The sequence below is a fragment of the Sus scrofa genome, chromosome 3 (genome assembly GCF_054392235.1).
Source record: "Sus scrofa isolate SSC_HxYL_T2T_F1_AM1 chromosome 3, Sscrofa_HxYL_maternal_Yorkshire_Landrace_v2.0, whole genome shotgun sequence".
NCBI lineage: Eukaryota > Metazoa > Chordata > Mammalia > Artiodactyla > Suidae > Sus > Sus scrofa.
The window spans coordinates 56,129,936-56,146,960 of record NC_139385.1 but is presented as its reverse complement, the minus strand read 5'-3'; the positions used below and the strand labels follow the sequence as shown (position 1 = coordinate 56,146,960).

The following is a 17,025-nucleotide window of genomic DNA, read 5'->3' as shown; positions in this document are numbered from 1 at the left end:
AAGAACCTGACATAGTGTCCACGAGGATGCGAGTTTGATCCCTGGCCTCACTCAGTGGATTAAGGATACATTGTTGCCTCAAGCTGTGGTGTAAGCCACAGATCTGGTGTGGCTGTGGCTGTGGTATAGGCCAGCATCTACAGTTCCAATTTGACCCCTAGCCTGGGAACTTCCATATGCAACAGATGTGGCCATAAAAATAAAAACAAAAGCACAATTAAGTCCATGGACAGGGATAAGAGGACCCAGAGGAGAGGATAGAGACAGAAAAAAAGTGGCTCAGGACCCAGACAAAGGAGGGCAAAGGAGACAGGGAAGGCCTGCAGAGGCAAACCATAGAGATGGTGGCAGAGCCTGCTTGTGCACAGGATGTAGTGTATGAAGGTTATCTTGTAGTCGAAACAGAGCACAGCTTTAGTTCCCTGGCTTTCTGTATTGTGAGGCCTTTCCTCAGAGACCTTTAAACAACATTTGAAAGAGCTGCCACCTGATATAGTAGCCACTTGATAAATAGTTACTGAACATTTGATACTTGATACATAGTTACTGAAAACTGACTGGCTGGCTGATTTGCTTTGGAATGATTGATTGAATGAATGAATGAGAGATTATATTTAAAAGTTATGAATACCCTTCCCGACTTTTTTTTTTAATGGCCACAGCAACTGCACATGGAAGTTCCTGGGATAGGGGTTGAAACCAAGCTGAAGCTGCAACCTACACTGTGGCTCTGGCAACGCCAGATCCTCAACCCACTGGGCCAGGCCAGGGATCAAACCCTCACCTCTGCAGCTCCCTAAGCTACCACAGTTGGATTCTTTTTTTTTTTTTTTTTTTTTTTGGTCTTTTTGCTATTTCTTGGGTTGCTCCAGCGGCATATGGAGATTCCCAGGCTAGGGGTCTAATCGGAGCCGTAGCCACCACCCTACACCAGAGCCACAGCAACGCAGGATCCGAGCCGCGTCTGCAACCTGCACCACAGCTCACGGCAACACCAGATCGTCAACCCACTGAGCAAGGGCAGGGACTGTACCCGCAACCTCATGGTTCCTAGTCGGATTCGTTAACCACTGTGCCACGACGGGAACTCCCACAGTTGGATTCTTAACCCATGACTCCATGACTGGAACTCCCACGACTGGAACTCCTCCTTCTAGACTTTTATCTAAGCAGATTTATGCAAGCTTTATATATTCAACATCATCTGTGTGTAGACATTAGCACAAGTTAATCTCTATTAACTCTTCTTTCTAAACACAACTTTTTTTCTCTTTTTTCTTTTTTTTTTTTTTTGGTCTTTTTGCCTTTTTCTAGGGCCGCTCCCATGGCATATGGAGGTTCCCAGGCTAGGGGTCTAATCAGAGCTGTAGCCACTGGCCTAGACCAGAGCCACAGCAATGCCAGGTCCAAGCTGGGTCTGCAACCTACATCACAGCTCACGGCAACGCTGGATTCTCATCCACTGAACAAGGCCAGGGATCAAACCCACAACCTCATAGTTTCTGGTTGGATTCCTTAACCAATGAGCACGACGGAAACTCCTAAACACAACTTTTTTTTTTTTTTTTTTTGTCTTTTTTGTCTTTTGTCTTTTTGTCTTTTGTTGTTGTTGTTGTTGTTGTTGCTATTTCTTGGGCCGCTCCCGCGGCATATGGAGGTTCCCAGGCTAGAAGTCTAATTGGAGCTGTAGCCACCAGCCTACGCCAGAACCACAGCAACGCAGGATCCGAGCCGCGTCTGCAACCTACACCACAGCTCACGGCAACGCTGGATCGTTAACCCACTGAGCAAGGGCAGGGACCGAACCCGCAACCTCATGGTTCCTAGTCGGATTCGTTAACCACTGCGCCACGACGGGAACTCCCTAAACACAACTTTTAATGATTGTGAAATACTTCCTCATAAGGGCTATTCTATACTTAACTTTTCTTCTCTTGTTTTCATCATCATGAATAATCCCAAGACAAGCATTCTTAAGGCATTTCTCACTATGCAAAAATTCAGACGCTCAGAGCCCAATAATTATCAGCACAGCAAATCCCTTAATATCTAGTCAAAGTACATGTTTCTCCAGTCATCTCTCATATTTTTGCCTTTTTGTTGTTGTTGCTTTTTAGGGCCACACCCATGGCATATGGAAGTTTCCAGGCTAGGGGTTGCATGGGAGCTGTAGCTGCCGGCCTACACCACAGCCACAGCAATGCCAGATCTGAGCTCTGTCTGCTACAGCACCACAGCTCATGGCAACGCTGGATCCTTAACCCACTGAGCCAGGCCAGGGATGGAATCCATGTCCCCATGGATCCTAGTGGGGTTTGTTAACCGCTGAGCCATGAAGGGAACTCCTGTCATATTTTTAACACTTTGTTTGAACCAGAGTCCAAAGAAGTCCCACATATTACAGCTGATTGATGTGTCTCCTACCCCTTCTTAATACACAGCCATCTGAAGAAGCCAACTTTCCACCCCTCCTATTCCTTTGTAGTTTATTTGCTGAAGAAAATTGGTTGATTCCCACAGTCTTGGTTTTGCTAACTGCATCCCTGGGGGTCATTTAACATGATCTCCATTTCTTTTCTTTACTTTGTCCAGTTTTACTGTGATATAATGACATAGAGCCTGTGTTAAGTCTGAGGTGTATAGCATAATGACTTGACTTTCACATATTCTGGAATGATGACCGCAGTAAGTTTAGGTAACACCTGTCATCTCATAGAGATAAAAAATTTTTTTTTCCTTGTGATGAGATCCCTTCACAGCTTTCAAATTCACTGCACAGTAGTGTTAACCATAGTTATCATGTTGCATACTACAGGCCTGTATGTATTTAGGACTGGAAGTTTGTAAGGTTTTTGTCTCTGTATTTTTTTCTTTTTTTGGCCACGCCCATGGCATGTGGAAGTTCCCCGGCCAGGGATCTAACCTGTGCCAAAGCAGTGACAATGCCAGATTCTTAACCCACTCGTCCACCAGGGTACTCCCTGGTCTCTGCATTTCTTATAGACTGGTAGCTAACTCTGACGTTTGGTCAGATTCCAAAACCAAAGATTATTTTGTATTGTTTGGGCAAGATGGCCGGACATATTTCTGCTAGGAAGTCCCTGCTGTCATCTCTCTTGTGATGCTGAGCTGAGACAAGCATTACTGCCATTCTCATGGGACCTCTCTCCAGTAGATGGCTCAAGAAGGACTCAGGGCAATTTCCCGAGTTCTTCCATTTTCAAAATATGTGCAGGTTTACCACCACCCGGTGGTGATTGATTGGACAGGAAATACCTGTCTCACATTTTCTTTTCTTGAGTATCTTTTTTTTTCAAGATTTTAATTTTTTTCCATTATAGTTGATTTACAATGTTCTGTCTTTTCTTGAGTATCTTAAACATGTTCTTCCACATCTGCTTTGTTTTTTTGTTTGTTTGTATTTTGTCTTTTTTAGGGCTGCATCTGCAGCATACAGAAGTTCCCAGGCTAGGGGTTGAATCGAAGCTGTACCCACTGGCCTACACCACAGCCACAGCAATGCCAGATCCCAGTCGCATCTGCAACCTACACCATAGCTCATGGCAACATCAGATCCCTAACCCACTGAGTGAGGCCAGGAATCGAACCCGAATCCTCATGGATACTAGTCAGGTTCATTACCATTGAGCCACGGGAACTCCCCACAACTCCTGTTTTAACTGATACTGTTGATGTTATCATAATTACCTTGGTCTTTTTCCTGGATGCCCAAAGGATTTTTTTTTTCTTTGTCTTGAAAACCCAACCATTGTTTTGGGATCCGGCTCAGTACTGGCCTTTCTGGGTTGGTCTTCTCAGGTGTGGGGTTTATCTTTGCAAACGGAAGTTTCAGTGGCTGGAGCAGCCGGTCCCCAAGGAGCTCTCAAAACATTCCAGGACAAAGCTGCAACACAGAGGCGATGCTAATGGAGGAGAACCCACACTGAGCCCAGCAAAGAAAACTGGTGCAAATGAAAGAGATGGTCCAGATAAAAATGAGAGAGGCAAAGTGGGGGTAGAACTGAGAGGCCTGAGCTGCCTTGAGAAACAACCAAAGCGGGGACCAGGAGTCAAGAGGTTAGAAAGACTTGCGTTCCCGTCGTGGCTCAGCGGTAACGAACTGACCAGTATCCATGAGGACGCAGGTTGGATCCCTGCCCTTGCTCAGTGGGTTAAGGATCCGGAGTTGCCGTGAGCTGTGGTGTAGGTCGCAGACGCGGCTCGGATCCTGCGTTGCTGTGGCTGTGGTATAGGCCAGTGGCTACAGCTGTGATTCGACCCCTAGCCTGGGAATGTCCATATGCCAAAGGTGTGGCCCTAAAAAGACAAGAAAGAAGGAAAGGAAGGAAGGGAAAAAGAAAGAAAGAAAAGCTATCTGGGAAACCATATTTTCCCTAAATGTGAGTAACAGAATAAGACTCTTGCCAAATCCCATACAAGCTGTTATAAGAAAATAGAGAATAATTTTTCTACAGTCAATGAAGAAATCTTAGAAAGACATTCCCATAAAAAAGATGAAAACTGTAACCTAGTATTTCCAAACAAGCAGAAAGAAAGGTGAAAAAGACAAAAACTATGAAAGGACAGCATAAATAAAAATTAGAAAACCTTAGAGATGAAGTGATTGGAGAAATGGAAACTTTGAAATACAATGACAAAAGAGAAAAAAATCAGAGCATACATGTAAAACACCTAACTCAGTTCCAGGGAAATGCTAAGTGCTCAGCAGGCCGACTGAAAGAGAATCATCAGCCATGCTTTTGGCCTGCCAGCCTCTCCACAGCCTCTGCCAGAGCCCTCTTTTTTTTAATTTTGTATTTGTATTTTTTATTTTTTAGGGCTGCACCCGCAGCGTATTGAGGTTCCCAGGCTAGGGATCCAATCAGAGCTGCAGCTGCCGGCCTATGCCACAGCCACAGCAACACAGGATCCAAACCACATCTGTGACCTACACCACAGCTCATGGCAATGCTGGAGCCCTGACCCACTGAGCGAGGGCAGGGATAGAACCCACATCCTCATGGATACTAGTCGGATTCATTTCTGCTGAGCTGCAATAGAACTCCCAGTGCCCTCTTTTTTTTTAAATTGTGTTAGTTTCAGGTATATGGCAAGGTGATTTATACACACACATACACACACACACACACACACACACACACACGTATTCATACTCTTCAGAATATTTTCCATTATAAGTTATTACAAGTTATTGAATATAGTTAGTTCCCTGTGCTATACAGTAAATCCTTGTTTTGCTATTTTATATATAGTAGTATTTATCTGTTTATCCCATACTCTTAATTTATCCGTCCCACTCCCATTTCACCTTTGGTAACCATAATTTTGTTTTCTATGTCCATGAGTCTGTTTCTGCTTTATAAATAAGTTCATTTGTATTATTTTTTTAGGTTCCATATACAAGTGATATCATGTGATATTTGTCTTTCTCCAGCTTACTTCACTTATTGTCATAATCTCTAAGTCCATCCATGTTGCTGCAAATAACATTATTTCATTCTTTTTTATGGCTGAGTAGTATTCCGTTATATATATATATATATGTATGTATATATATATGTATGTATACATGTATATATATATATGTGTGTGTATGTATATATGTGTATATATATGTATGTATGTATATATGTATATATATATTTATATACCACACCTTTATCCATTCGCTGATGGACATTTAGGTTGCTTCCATGTCTTGGCTGTTGTAAATTGTGTCACTATGAACATTGGGGTGTATGTATTTTTTCAAATTAGAGTCTTTGTCTTTTCCAGATATATGCCCAAGAGTGGGATTGTTGAGTCATATAGCAGTTCTAATGTTTGTTTTTAAGAAACCTCCATACTATTTTCCATAGTGGCTGCACCAGTTTACATTCCCAGCAACAGTGTGGGAGGGTTCCCTTTTCTCCACACCCTCTCCAGCATTTATTGTTTGTAGATTTTTGGATGATGGCCATTCTGACCAATGTAAGGTGATACCTCATTGTAGTTTTGATTTGCCTTTCTCTCATAATTAGCTATGTTGAGCATCTTTTCATGTGCCTGTTGGCCATCTGGATGTCTTCTTTGGAGGAATGTCTAATTAAGGTCTGTCCATGCCCTCTTGATAGCTCTGAAGTCACTGTGCTCTTAGCTCAGTGCCACAGTATGGACAGATGTGAATGTGATGACAGCTGTACTTCAGCCAGGACACAGGACTGAGCGTCAGGCCATGGAATGGCTCTGTCAACATATCTAGATAAGAAATAAAGGGAGTCTGAATGGAGCCCATCTAAGAAATGAAAATCCTGGGCCACACGAGATCCAGATGGGGAGTTAGTGCTCAGGGTTGTGAAGCACCTGTGCGTTTCCCTTTCAAGCCAACTGTTCCCCCATCCACACCCACACCCACACCAGCCAAGTGCGACCAGGTGTGGCCAGGCTCAGTGCCTTCCACTAAAGTCCCAGCAATGGAGAGATAATGGCACTGGTCCCAGGGTGGCCCAAATCAAAGATTCTGGAGTTCATGCTCTTTGGCTGTCTTCCCATAACTTCACAACAGCCTAGTGGTTGGCCCACTTTCAGATGATGCTGGTGAGCAGGGATGGTGCTAGACAATGTAGAAACAGGAATTCCATGCTTTGGGGACTTTGTGTAGTGTTGTTCCAGACACATTCCTGGAAACCGGTCATCTGAAAACAGAACATATGGGGGGGGGGAGACGTCACCAGGCTGAAGTTACCAAGAAATTGAAAAGCCTCCTTCCCCAGGGATGAGCAGCATTTGGATGGTCTGAGTTCTTTCATGATTAATAGAACCCATGTCATAGTCTACATAACATCCCAATTACAAGGAGGCCAAAGGGAAGCTAAAGTGCCTGCCAACCCACCCACAGGAAGGCTGTTGTTCTCATCAGGAGCAAAGCACCTTTTTCTTCCTCTTGATAGACACAGCAGGAAAGGATGCTCTTATGCCAATAAGGAGGTGCTTCCAATTTTCTTTCCTAAGATGCTGTGGTCAAGTCAGTGAACTGACAAACCTTTCCTCTCTGGTGGGAATGGCCTGTGCTCTGTGCATTAAAACTGGGCTTAAGGGAGTTCCTGTAGTGGTTCAATGGGTTAAGAACCCAACTAGTCTGTGAGGATGTGGGTTTGTGCCCTGGCCTCGCTCAGTGAGGTAAGGATCAAGCGTTGCCACAAGCTGCAGCGTAGGTCACAAGAGGGGCTTGGATCCAGTGTTGCTGTGGCTGTGGCATAGGCTGGCAGCTGCAGCTAGATTGGACCCATAGCCTGGGAACTTCCATATGCTGCAGGTGTGGCTGTAAAAAAGGAAAAAAAGAAAAACAAAACCCAAAAAACTGGGCTTAAGGAGTTCATAACAAGTGGATTTGGCCTGAAGTTTTTTTGCTTTTGTTTTGTCTTGTTTTTTTTTTTGGGGGGGGGGGCTGCTCCCCACAGCATACAGAAGTTCCTGGACCAGGACTGAACCCACACCTCAGCAGCGACTCAAGCCACAGCAGTGACAATGGTGGATCCTTAACCCACTGAGCCACCTGGGAACTCCATGAGGGTTTTAAAAGATCATTTTTTTCTAATAGAATGTTTATAAGCATTCATTGTGGGAAAAATAGAAGAGTACAAAAAAGTGTCAATAAACAAACATTTCCTATAATCTACCACACAGAGAAAAATCTATTACATTTTTAAATATATTTAATCTCTCTCATATATATATAGCTTTTCCATGGGACTGCTGTGTATATAAGCAAAGAATATTTCCTTTTTCCAGCATTAAAGAAATGTCAGGGGTCAGGATTATCTCCTCCCTGGTTGCACAGGAAATAATGAGCACAAGAAGGTGTCTGGGTGGAAATTTGGAAAGAGTTCATTTTTCCCATCTCTGGATATTCTGATGGGCCATTCCTCTTTCTTCTAGCCCCCCTGAATTGAGTTCTTGTTCAAAAGGTGTTCTAGAAGTTCCCATTGTGGCGCAGCAGAGGCGACTTCGGCTAGGAACCAAGAGGTTGGGGATTTGATCCCTGGCTTCACTCAGTGGGTTAAGGATCCGGCATTACCATGAGCCGTGGTGTAGATCGCAGACATGGCTCGGATCTTGTGTTGCTGTGGCTGTGATATAGGCCAGCAGCCATATCTCTGATTGGACCCCTAGCCTGGGAACTTCCATATGCCTCCAGTGCAGCCCTAAAGAGACAAAAAAAACAAAAATCAAAAACAAAAAAAAACAACGGTGTTCTCCCTGGGTGCTGGCTGGTAGGGGCAGAGTTGGGGGGCAGGAAGGCGCTATCAAAGGCAGTGTGGGCACATGCGAACAGGTGGCTGCCTCACGGTTGACCCTGCAAATTAGAAAATGGTGCCTCTGGGTGAAACACGTATGGGCGATGGACCTGCTCCCTCTGGTAGAGCTCCAGGTGGGCACATGTGGCTTGCTGAATGGAGGGTGGGCTGCATCTCAGCTACCCTGGTCCCCTCCCAGCTCTAGCTGGGGGAGCGCATGGAAAGGATATAGAAGATGGAATTATTCCTCCATGTAAAGAAAGTGAATCCATCTTTTTTGCTTTTGTTTTTATTTTTTTAGGGCCTCACCTGTGGCATATGGAAGTTCCCAGGCTAGGGATCACATCGGAGCCACATCAGCGGCCTACACCACAGCTCATGGCAACGCCCTATCCTTAATCTACTGATCAAGGCCAGGGATCGAACCTACATCCTCAAGGATACTAGTTGAGTTTTTAACCCACTGAACCACAACAGGAACTCCCCATTGTTTTTGTCTGTAAGTTTTAGAATTAGAACTCATATACCTGGATTTGAAAATTCTTTCTTTTCCTAGATATCAGCGAATGCTCCAGCCAGCCTTGTCAGAATGGTGGGACCTGTGTGGAAGGTGTCAACCAATACAAATGCATTTGTCCTCTGGGAAGGACTGGGAGCCGCTGTCAGCATCAGGCCCAGACTGGTACGTAGTCACAGGGGTCAAGGGGAGGGCAGTCTGCTGCAGAGAGAGGAGGACCCTGGTCATGGGTCATCAAAGGCAGGCAGGGTGGGATTGCCTGCTCTACATTCATTGATCCCTCTGGTTCCCTGAGTTGGTTATTTGGGATGGAGTTTAGTTCTTTTGTGCGACCAGCATTTTGATCCTTCTTATACAAAAAATGCAAGTGGAAGGACTGACTCCCACCCTGAAAACTTTCCATTTTGGGACTTGACCTGAGATGCTTCCTTGCTGCCACCTTCACTTGGTTGACATTTCCTCTGCACTTCAGCAGAACAGCGTCTCCTACAAACCCTCCCATCCCATCCTGCAAAATTCGTAGTTACTGATTCAGGCCAAAGTATTTTCAGAGCTGGAAAATCAGACATTCAACTGGTGATGGGGTTACAATCCACCCTTGAGTCCCAACATACCTCCGGCCAGAAGGTCTAGAAGTCACACAATGTCTGTTTCCACTGGTGCCAAGAAAGCCCAATGATAAGGAATCTATGGGGAATGGGTTCATTCCATAGAATGGTTTGGGTTCCACGCTATGTTGCTGCCAGAATTTCTTATATAAGAAAGTCAAAAACTAAAGATATCCTATTCCTTGGCCAGAAAAGCCTGGAGTGACCTGTCTGCTTGCCTTGATTTCTGTGTGGAATCTCATCGCAGAACTGGTGGTCAGGTTTAAGTATCATCCCAAGAGATTTGTTAATATGTCTTGATTCCATTCAGATGAGTCACCCGGTTGGGTGCTTTCTCAGAAAGAGCCCAGAGGGTCCCTGACAGCACCATCCCTGGGGCTGCCCTATGGGGAAACAGCCTTCTTGGCAGCCCCACCGCTACTCCTCCTACTTAGAACGAGGAAGGAAAAAGACAGGGCTCCATCTCAACCCAAATGCTTGGTCCTGGACTCTGAGTGTTCTAGGGCTTCTCCTGTTGGGACCTTCAGGCAATTGATCCTCAGGTGAGGAGACACTTTATATATAAATTATCCCTACTCCATGAATCTCCCAGAAGAAGTGGAAGCAGGGTGTGAGCAGGTGCATCTGAAGCCAGTTCACATTCTCACATCCTCTCCTGTCTTTCCATCATCTCCAATTACTTAAAAAAAAAAAAATACATTTACTATTTTTTCTGTTGTAAGATACATGTAGCATAAAATTTACTTTTTTTTTTTTCATCTTTTTTGGCCGCCCCCCACCCCCCACCCCAGTGGCATATAGAATTTCCTGGTCAGGGATCATACCCTAGCTGCAGTTGTGACCTAGGAGGCAGCTGTGGCAAGGCTGGATCCTTTAACCTACCATGCTGGGCCAGGGATTGAAACTGCGTCCTGTTGCTGCAAAGACCCCTGCCTTTGGGCCACAGCAGAAACTCCTAAAATTCACCATTTTGTGTACAGTTCCATGGCACTAAATACATTCACACTGCAGTGCACCCATCACCACCGCCTACCTCCAGAAAATTTTCATCTTGCAAAACTGAAACTCTGTGCCAAAGAAACAATAATTCTCCCCTCCCCCTCCCCTCCCTCCTCCCCCAACGACCGTTCTGTTTTGTCTCATAAATTTGACTTCTCTAAGAATCTCAGATAAGGAGTTCCAGTTGTGGCTCAGTGGTTAACAAATCTGACTAGGAACCAGGTTGAGGGTTCGATCCCTGGCCTTGCTCAGTGGATTAAGGATCCTGAGTTGCCATGAGCTGTGGTTTAAGTCCCAAACGCGGCTCAGAGTCTGTGGCTGTGGCATAGGCTGGCGGCTGTAGCTCCAATTAGATCCCTAGCTTGGGAATCTCCACATGAGTCTCAGATAAGTGTAAGGTAAGCATCTTTTTGTGCATCCATTACTTTTATCGCAGATTCCTCTGCAGTCTCCTCTAAACATGTGAGAGCTCTCAATCCTTTGAAAACTTTCAAAAACTAAACTTTTTTTTCTGATTAGAAAACCGATTTATGTTCTTGGTTGAAACAAAAAGCTTCCACACTTTAGGGAAGTAAAAAAATACAAAAAAGAACCTCCATTAAGAGGTCGTGTTTTAAGCTCCGTAGTTTTAAACTTCAATGATCACTACTAGGCATTTGGTGTTTAAGTCTTTGTAAGTGAGACGCGCCGTTAATGTCACTGCGGCCCTCTGGGTGCCGTTGTGTGGCCTGCTTTCGTACGTCGTTCTATTAGGGCGCGTCCCGGGTCCTCCGCCCCTTCGGGTGGGCCTTGGACCATCGACTGGGTTTCGGTTAAATCCGTGTCTTTCCTTTCCTTACTCCAGAGTAAGCTCTGAGATGGGGTCGCGCCCCGATCTCGGCACGCCTCTAGGGTCAGGCCCACGTGCTCCGGGCTCCATTCTGAGGGTGTCTTCTCCCCGCAGCCGCCCCGGATGGCAGCGAGAACGGGGACCACGCTTTCAGCCGCGCACCGCGATGCGCGCAGGTAGAGCGAGCGCAGCACTGCAGCTGCGAGGCCGGATTCCACTTGAGCGGCGCCGCCGGGGACAGCGTCTGCCAGGGTAGGGGTGGGGGCGGAGGAGGGGGAGGGGTGAGGGCGGAGGAGGGGGAGTGGTGAGGGCGGAGGAGGGGGAGGGGTGGGGGTGGGGCTCCCGCCAGGGGTGCACCTGATCCAGGTGCAGGGAGCGGGCCGGGGTCTCCTTGAGCGTTGTCTCCAAAAGCCTCGCCCACCCCGCGGTTTAGGTTAGAAGGGTGCTAAGGACTAGAGAGTGCGTAGACTTCAGGGGCGGTCCTAGGAAAGCAAGACTGTAGAGATAGCAGCCCCGCCCCGGACCTCCCACTAGCCATGCACACTCCTCTAGAAGACTTTGAGGCCCCTTATCCCCTCCCTCCTGGCTGGGATCGCAGGGCAGGTGGCCGGGAGGAGCTAGAGTCCCAGTGCCAGGCTTCTTGCAACCCCCTAGAGCTGTGCAGGGGCCTGGGCTGTTCTCTGGTCTCCTCTCTGCTTACTTAGCTTCACTGACTGGGCCTCTTTTGCTAACCTCTCGGGTTACCAAAGTTCCTTCTGAAAACAACTCATATACCAGCAGTTCAAACTTAAGAGTTGGCCAGTTGGTACTCACAGCCTCATCTGACAGCAGCAGAAGTCTTCCTACACCAGTCTGTCCCAAAGATGAGGAGGGGTAAGGTGGGGCTGGGAACTGGGAGGGGAGTCTGGGTCTGCAGCCCCTATGCCTGCTCCCCGGGCTGCCAGGCCTGCCTTGCCATCTGCTGCAGGCTCTCCCCAATTCCTCATCTGCCTTAGTCAAAAGAGCCCGTCTGGGGTCAAGCACATCAGCTCCCTCACTCCTCCCTTCAGCCCTGGGGATCCTTGGCAGAAATAGGAAAACACCTGCCGAGATAAGGCTTGGTGGCTGCACCAGACCCGGCCACTTAGCCACAGCTGCCAGAGATGGTGACACAGCTGCCATCCCCTCCAGGAATGGAGGCACAGTTTGGGTCACGGTTGGTGGACACTTGCTCTGTGGCTCCTGGTGTCATGCTGGGCACTTCTATCCCCAGATGTGAACGAATGCGAGCTCTACGGGCAGGAGGGGCGACCCCGGCTCTGCATGCATGCCTGCGTGAACACCCCTGGCTCATACCGCTGTGCCTGCCCCAGTGGATACAGGACTCTGGCCGATGGGAAGAGCTGCGAGGGTGAGCGAGGCTGTGGCAGAGGCATCTGGTCCCACGTGATAGCTCTGAACTACTGGGGGAGGAGGAGAGAGGACAGAGGGCTCCTCTAGGGGCTGATGTGGGATGTGAGAAAAAAAAAAAAAAAAGGAGCTTCCCAGTGATGTCCTAGTAGGGGATCCACTGCAGGGCACAGGGGAGTGGGTAACCCAGGACTGGTTAGCAGGCATCTAGACAGTCATCTCCCATCCATCCATCCACAAGTATTCATGAAGACTCACGTAGGATTGTAGGGGGGCGGGAAGTAACCCAGCCTCCAGCCTGGGATCTCACCTATGAAGGGAGCAGAGAATATAAAGGGCACAATAACAGCCATTGAGGGCAGACTCCAGGGCATGCCGGCTGAAGAGAAGGCAGGTCTGAGAGAAGCATGTGACCTGTAACACTCATCCGTGCCCTCAGCACCTCTGGAGCCTGTCATGCCTGAGGCGGCCAGGATCCCGGGGAGGGGAGCTTCCCAACACTTGCACCAGACCTTCGAATAGTTCATGAAGATAGGGCTTCCCGTTTTAAGCTCACTACCTGTGGTCCCATCACTGGCGGGGGAGGGGAGGGGGCAAGTCAGGGGTCCTTCACCCTCACTGGGTGTCCCGTATTTCAGACATCGATGAGTGTGTGAGCCCGCAGCCCGTGTGCCCCCGGGGGACTGTGTGCATCAACACGGGTGGAGGCTTCCAGTGCGTCAGCCCGGAGTGCCCTGAGGGCAGCGGCAACGTGAGCTACGTGAAGACGTCTCCTTTGTGAGTAGAGCCAGGGCCACCCACAGCTGAGCACGTACACCCTCACCCAGGCCTCCCCGCAGGCAGGGAGCTGGGGGCTGGGCCAGATTCCTCCTGGATGTTCTTGGGAGAAGATACAGTGATGTCTGATAAAAGCCAGGAGGCAGGGAGTCTGGCTTCTCTGAGTTTCCGTCTCTCTGTAGTGGTTGCATTGAATGCACTGTTCTGGGGCCGTAAGAGCCATAAGGTCAGGGTCTGCCCTGGGAATTAGGAATGATGTTCCTAGAGCCCCCCTTTCCGACGGGGAGGCCACTGGATGGAAGAGGACCATGGTGAGGCTACCGGGAGGCAGGTATAGGTTACACAGAGAGAGGATCACTTCCTGTGCTCAAATGGAACTGCACGCTCTGCATCGCATCACTCTGCTTTTCCACTGGTACTAGGACTTCTAGTAGCCTCAGCACCTAACAGACTTTTTTTCAAAAGGGAGGATACAGGCTTTTTTTTTGCTCTTTAGGGCCGCACCTGCGGCATATGGAGGTTCCCAGGCTAGGGGTCGAATCGGAGCTCACAGCTTATACCACAGCCACAGCAATGTAGGATCCGAGCAGCCTCTGTGACCTACACCACAATTCATGGCAACACCAGATCCTTAACCCACTGAGCAAGGTTGGGGATCGAACCTGCGTCTTCATGGATGCTAGTCAGACTCATTAACCATTGAGCCATGAAGGGAACTCCGAGACAGGCTTTTAAGGAGAACTGCAACTATCACAAAGTATACATATTTTTTTCTGAAAAAGAGATCACAAGAGCCTTAGTGTTGCCTTTAGGTTGCACTGACCTCAAGTGTTTAGACATGTGAACTGCTTTTGGGGGCTATTGCAGGTTAGAAGCAGTTATTCATTGAGAGTGAAGGATGCCAGGGTCTCCCTCTGATGTCACTTAGTGAAGGGACAGAGGGACCTGTATGTCAGAGCCTTGGAGACATCCTGGATTAATAGCCGGAAGTGCTATTTGACCTGTATAACAGGGATGATCCGAGTCACCACAATTGCTAAATTGTATCTGTCTGTTATGTTGGGCCAAGTAGAAAACTATCAAAGCACTTCCATGCTGAGGAAGACAGGGTGTCCTGCTTTAAGAGTAAACACTGAGGAGTTCCCCTTGTGGCTCAGGGGGTTAAGTATCAGACTAGTATCTGTGAGCATGCAGGTTGGATCCCTGGCCTCGATCAGTGGGTTAAGGATCTGGCATTGCCATGAGCTGCGGCCTAGGCCACAGGTGGGGCCCCGATCTGGGATTGCTGTGGCTGTGGCGTAGGCCGGCAGCTGCAGCTCCAATTTGACCCCTAGTCTGGGAACTTCCATATGCTGTGGGTCTGGCCTTAAAAAGGAAAAAAGAGTAAAAAATATATATATGACTGAATCCCTTTGCTATACAGCAGAAATTGGCACAACATTTAAATCAACTATACTTTAGGAGTTCCCATTGCGGCACAGCGGAAGCAACGCTGGCTAGTAACCATGAGGTTACGGGTTTGATCCCTGGCCTCTCTCAGTGGATTAAGGATCTGATGTTGCCTTGAGCTGTGGCGTAGGTCACAGATGCAGCTTTGATCTTGCGTTGCTGTGGCTGTAGTGTAGGCTGGCAACTGTGGCTCTGATTAGACCCCTAGCCTGGGAACCTCCATATATCACAGGTGAGGCCCTAAAAAAAAAAAAAAAAAAAAAAAAAAAGAACCATACTTTAATTAACAACAACAACAAAAATGAATAAACACTGGGCATTTAGAAAGCCCACCCCTGTGGAGAGCCACATTCCAGGATGTCACCAGCTAAATGCTGGGGCCTCAGCACTTGGAGAAGGGGCACCATCACTCTTTAATCTTTCCCAGCTTTATGTTTCTGCCACAATGGCAGTAACAGCATATATGGACACACACGCACACACAAACACACATGTATCCGGGTACAGGTGGGTCGGGGGGTGATGCCTCTTCCTGGGCCAGGCCTGACCCTCACTGGGCTGTAGCTTTGGAGCACCTGTGACGAAGGACTGGCGGCTGGAAGGGTCACTCCAGTGGCCTCTGTGGGAGGGAAGATGGGGTAGACAGGCGGTATCAGGGGTCAGAACAGCCCCTTGTGACTCCGCCTGAGGCTGACCACTCCCTCCATTTCGCCTTGCTGCTCCAGCCAGTGTGAACGGAACCCCTGCCCCATGGACAGCAGACCCTGCCGCCACCTGCCCAAGACCATCTCCTTCCATTATCTCTCCCTGCCCTCCAACCTGAAGACGCCCATCACGCTCTTCCGCATGGCCACGGCCTCGGCCCCTGGCCGGCCGGGACCCAACAGCCTGCGGTTTGGGATCGTGGGTGGGAACAGCCGGGGCCACTTTGTGATGCAGCGCTCAGACCGCCAGACCGGAGAGCTGATCCTCGTCCAGACCCTGGAGGGGCCTCAGACGCTGGAGGTGGACGTGGACATGTCGGAATACCTGGATCGCTCCTTCCAGGCCAACCACGTGTCCAAGGTCACCATCTTTGTGTCCCCTTATGACTTCTAAGGGTGCCGTGGGGGTCATCTCTCTTCCTCAAAGTCTCAGCGACAGACATCTCTCCCCAACCCCCCTTGCCCCCTGCCTGCCTGCCCGTCCCTCCAGGTCCCCGTGGAGTGGCACAGAAGCGCAGCCCCCAAACCCAAACTGTGGCCATCACATTTTGTCTGCTTTGGGGCCCTTCCCTGGGATTATGCACTTTCTCAAATCTTTTTTTTTGCAGGGGAATGGGCAGCTTTTCAAAATGCCGTGTGCATGGCGTTGTGAGTCTGAGCTAGCTGGGGAAGAAGTGCCATGGAATGTGTCTGAAGTGATTGTGTTCGGCCTCCTATATTGTTATATTCAGGCCTTGATATGAAGTAGTTTGGGTCCTGCTGAGGGTCAAATCATACTCCTTTGCCTGTGGCAGGGACAGGGGGGCGGAAGGGGGTCCTGCCATCACCCAGCACGTTCTCGTCTGTATTCCCCTCTGTGACACGCCTGCCAGCCTTCTTGTTGGAGAGCCACGGCGGGGCCTGGACCCCCACACAGATTCTTCCAGAACAAGGAACCAGTGTTCAAGTGTAGATTCTGCCTGAATGAATGCCCTTGGGAGAAATCATATCTCGAAACGTAACCCGGTATTATAACTGAAGAAATAAAGTCTGTTGATTGTCCCTGCCCACCTGGCTGTCCCTCAACCATGCCCTAGCCTAGTTCCTCCAGAGAAGGGCACCTCGTGTTCTTCCTGGTTAGTCTGGGCCCACTGGGATGAATGAATGGGAAAGAAAACACAGAGGTGGCGCTGGGACTGCTCCACCAATAGAAATTGGGCCTGGCCAAATGGGAGATCGGTAAGGCGACATCTGGCCATGGAGAATTTAAGAAAATGCTTGGGAGTTCCCTCTGTGGCTCAGCGGTAATAAACCCAACCAGTATTCACGAGGATGTGGGTTCGATCCCTGGCCTCGCTCAGTGGGTTAAGGATCAGGCATTGCTGTGAACTGTGATGTAGGTTGTAAACGTGACTCAGATTGTGCATTGCTGTGGCTGTGGTGTAGGCGGGCAGCTGTAGCTCCAATTCGACCCCTA

General features: G+C 48.5%; 1 protein-coding gene across 1 annotated transcript in view; it reads left to right on the top strand.

Moving 5' to 3' along the window:
• Positions 1–16,616, top strand: part of FBLN7 (fibulin 7) — a 51,942-nt gene extending 35,326 nt beyond the window's left edge. Inside the window, exons 4-8 of the mRNA XM_005662277.4 lie at positions 8,854–8,979; positions 11,365–11,502; positions 12,503–12,640; positions 13,278–13,416; positions 15,591–16,616. Of these exons, the coding sequence (XP_005662334.1) occupies positions 8,854–8,979; positions 11,365–11,502; positions 12,503–12,640; positions 13,278–13,416; positions 15,591–15,963 (914 nt within the window). The 3' untranslated portion in view covers positions 15,964–16,616. The remainder of the gene's footprint in view (positions 1–8,853; positions 8,980–11,364; positions 11,503–12,502; positions 12,641–13,277; positions 13,417–15,590) is intronic.
• The last annotated feature ends 409 nt before the right edge of the window (positions 16,617–17,025 follow it).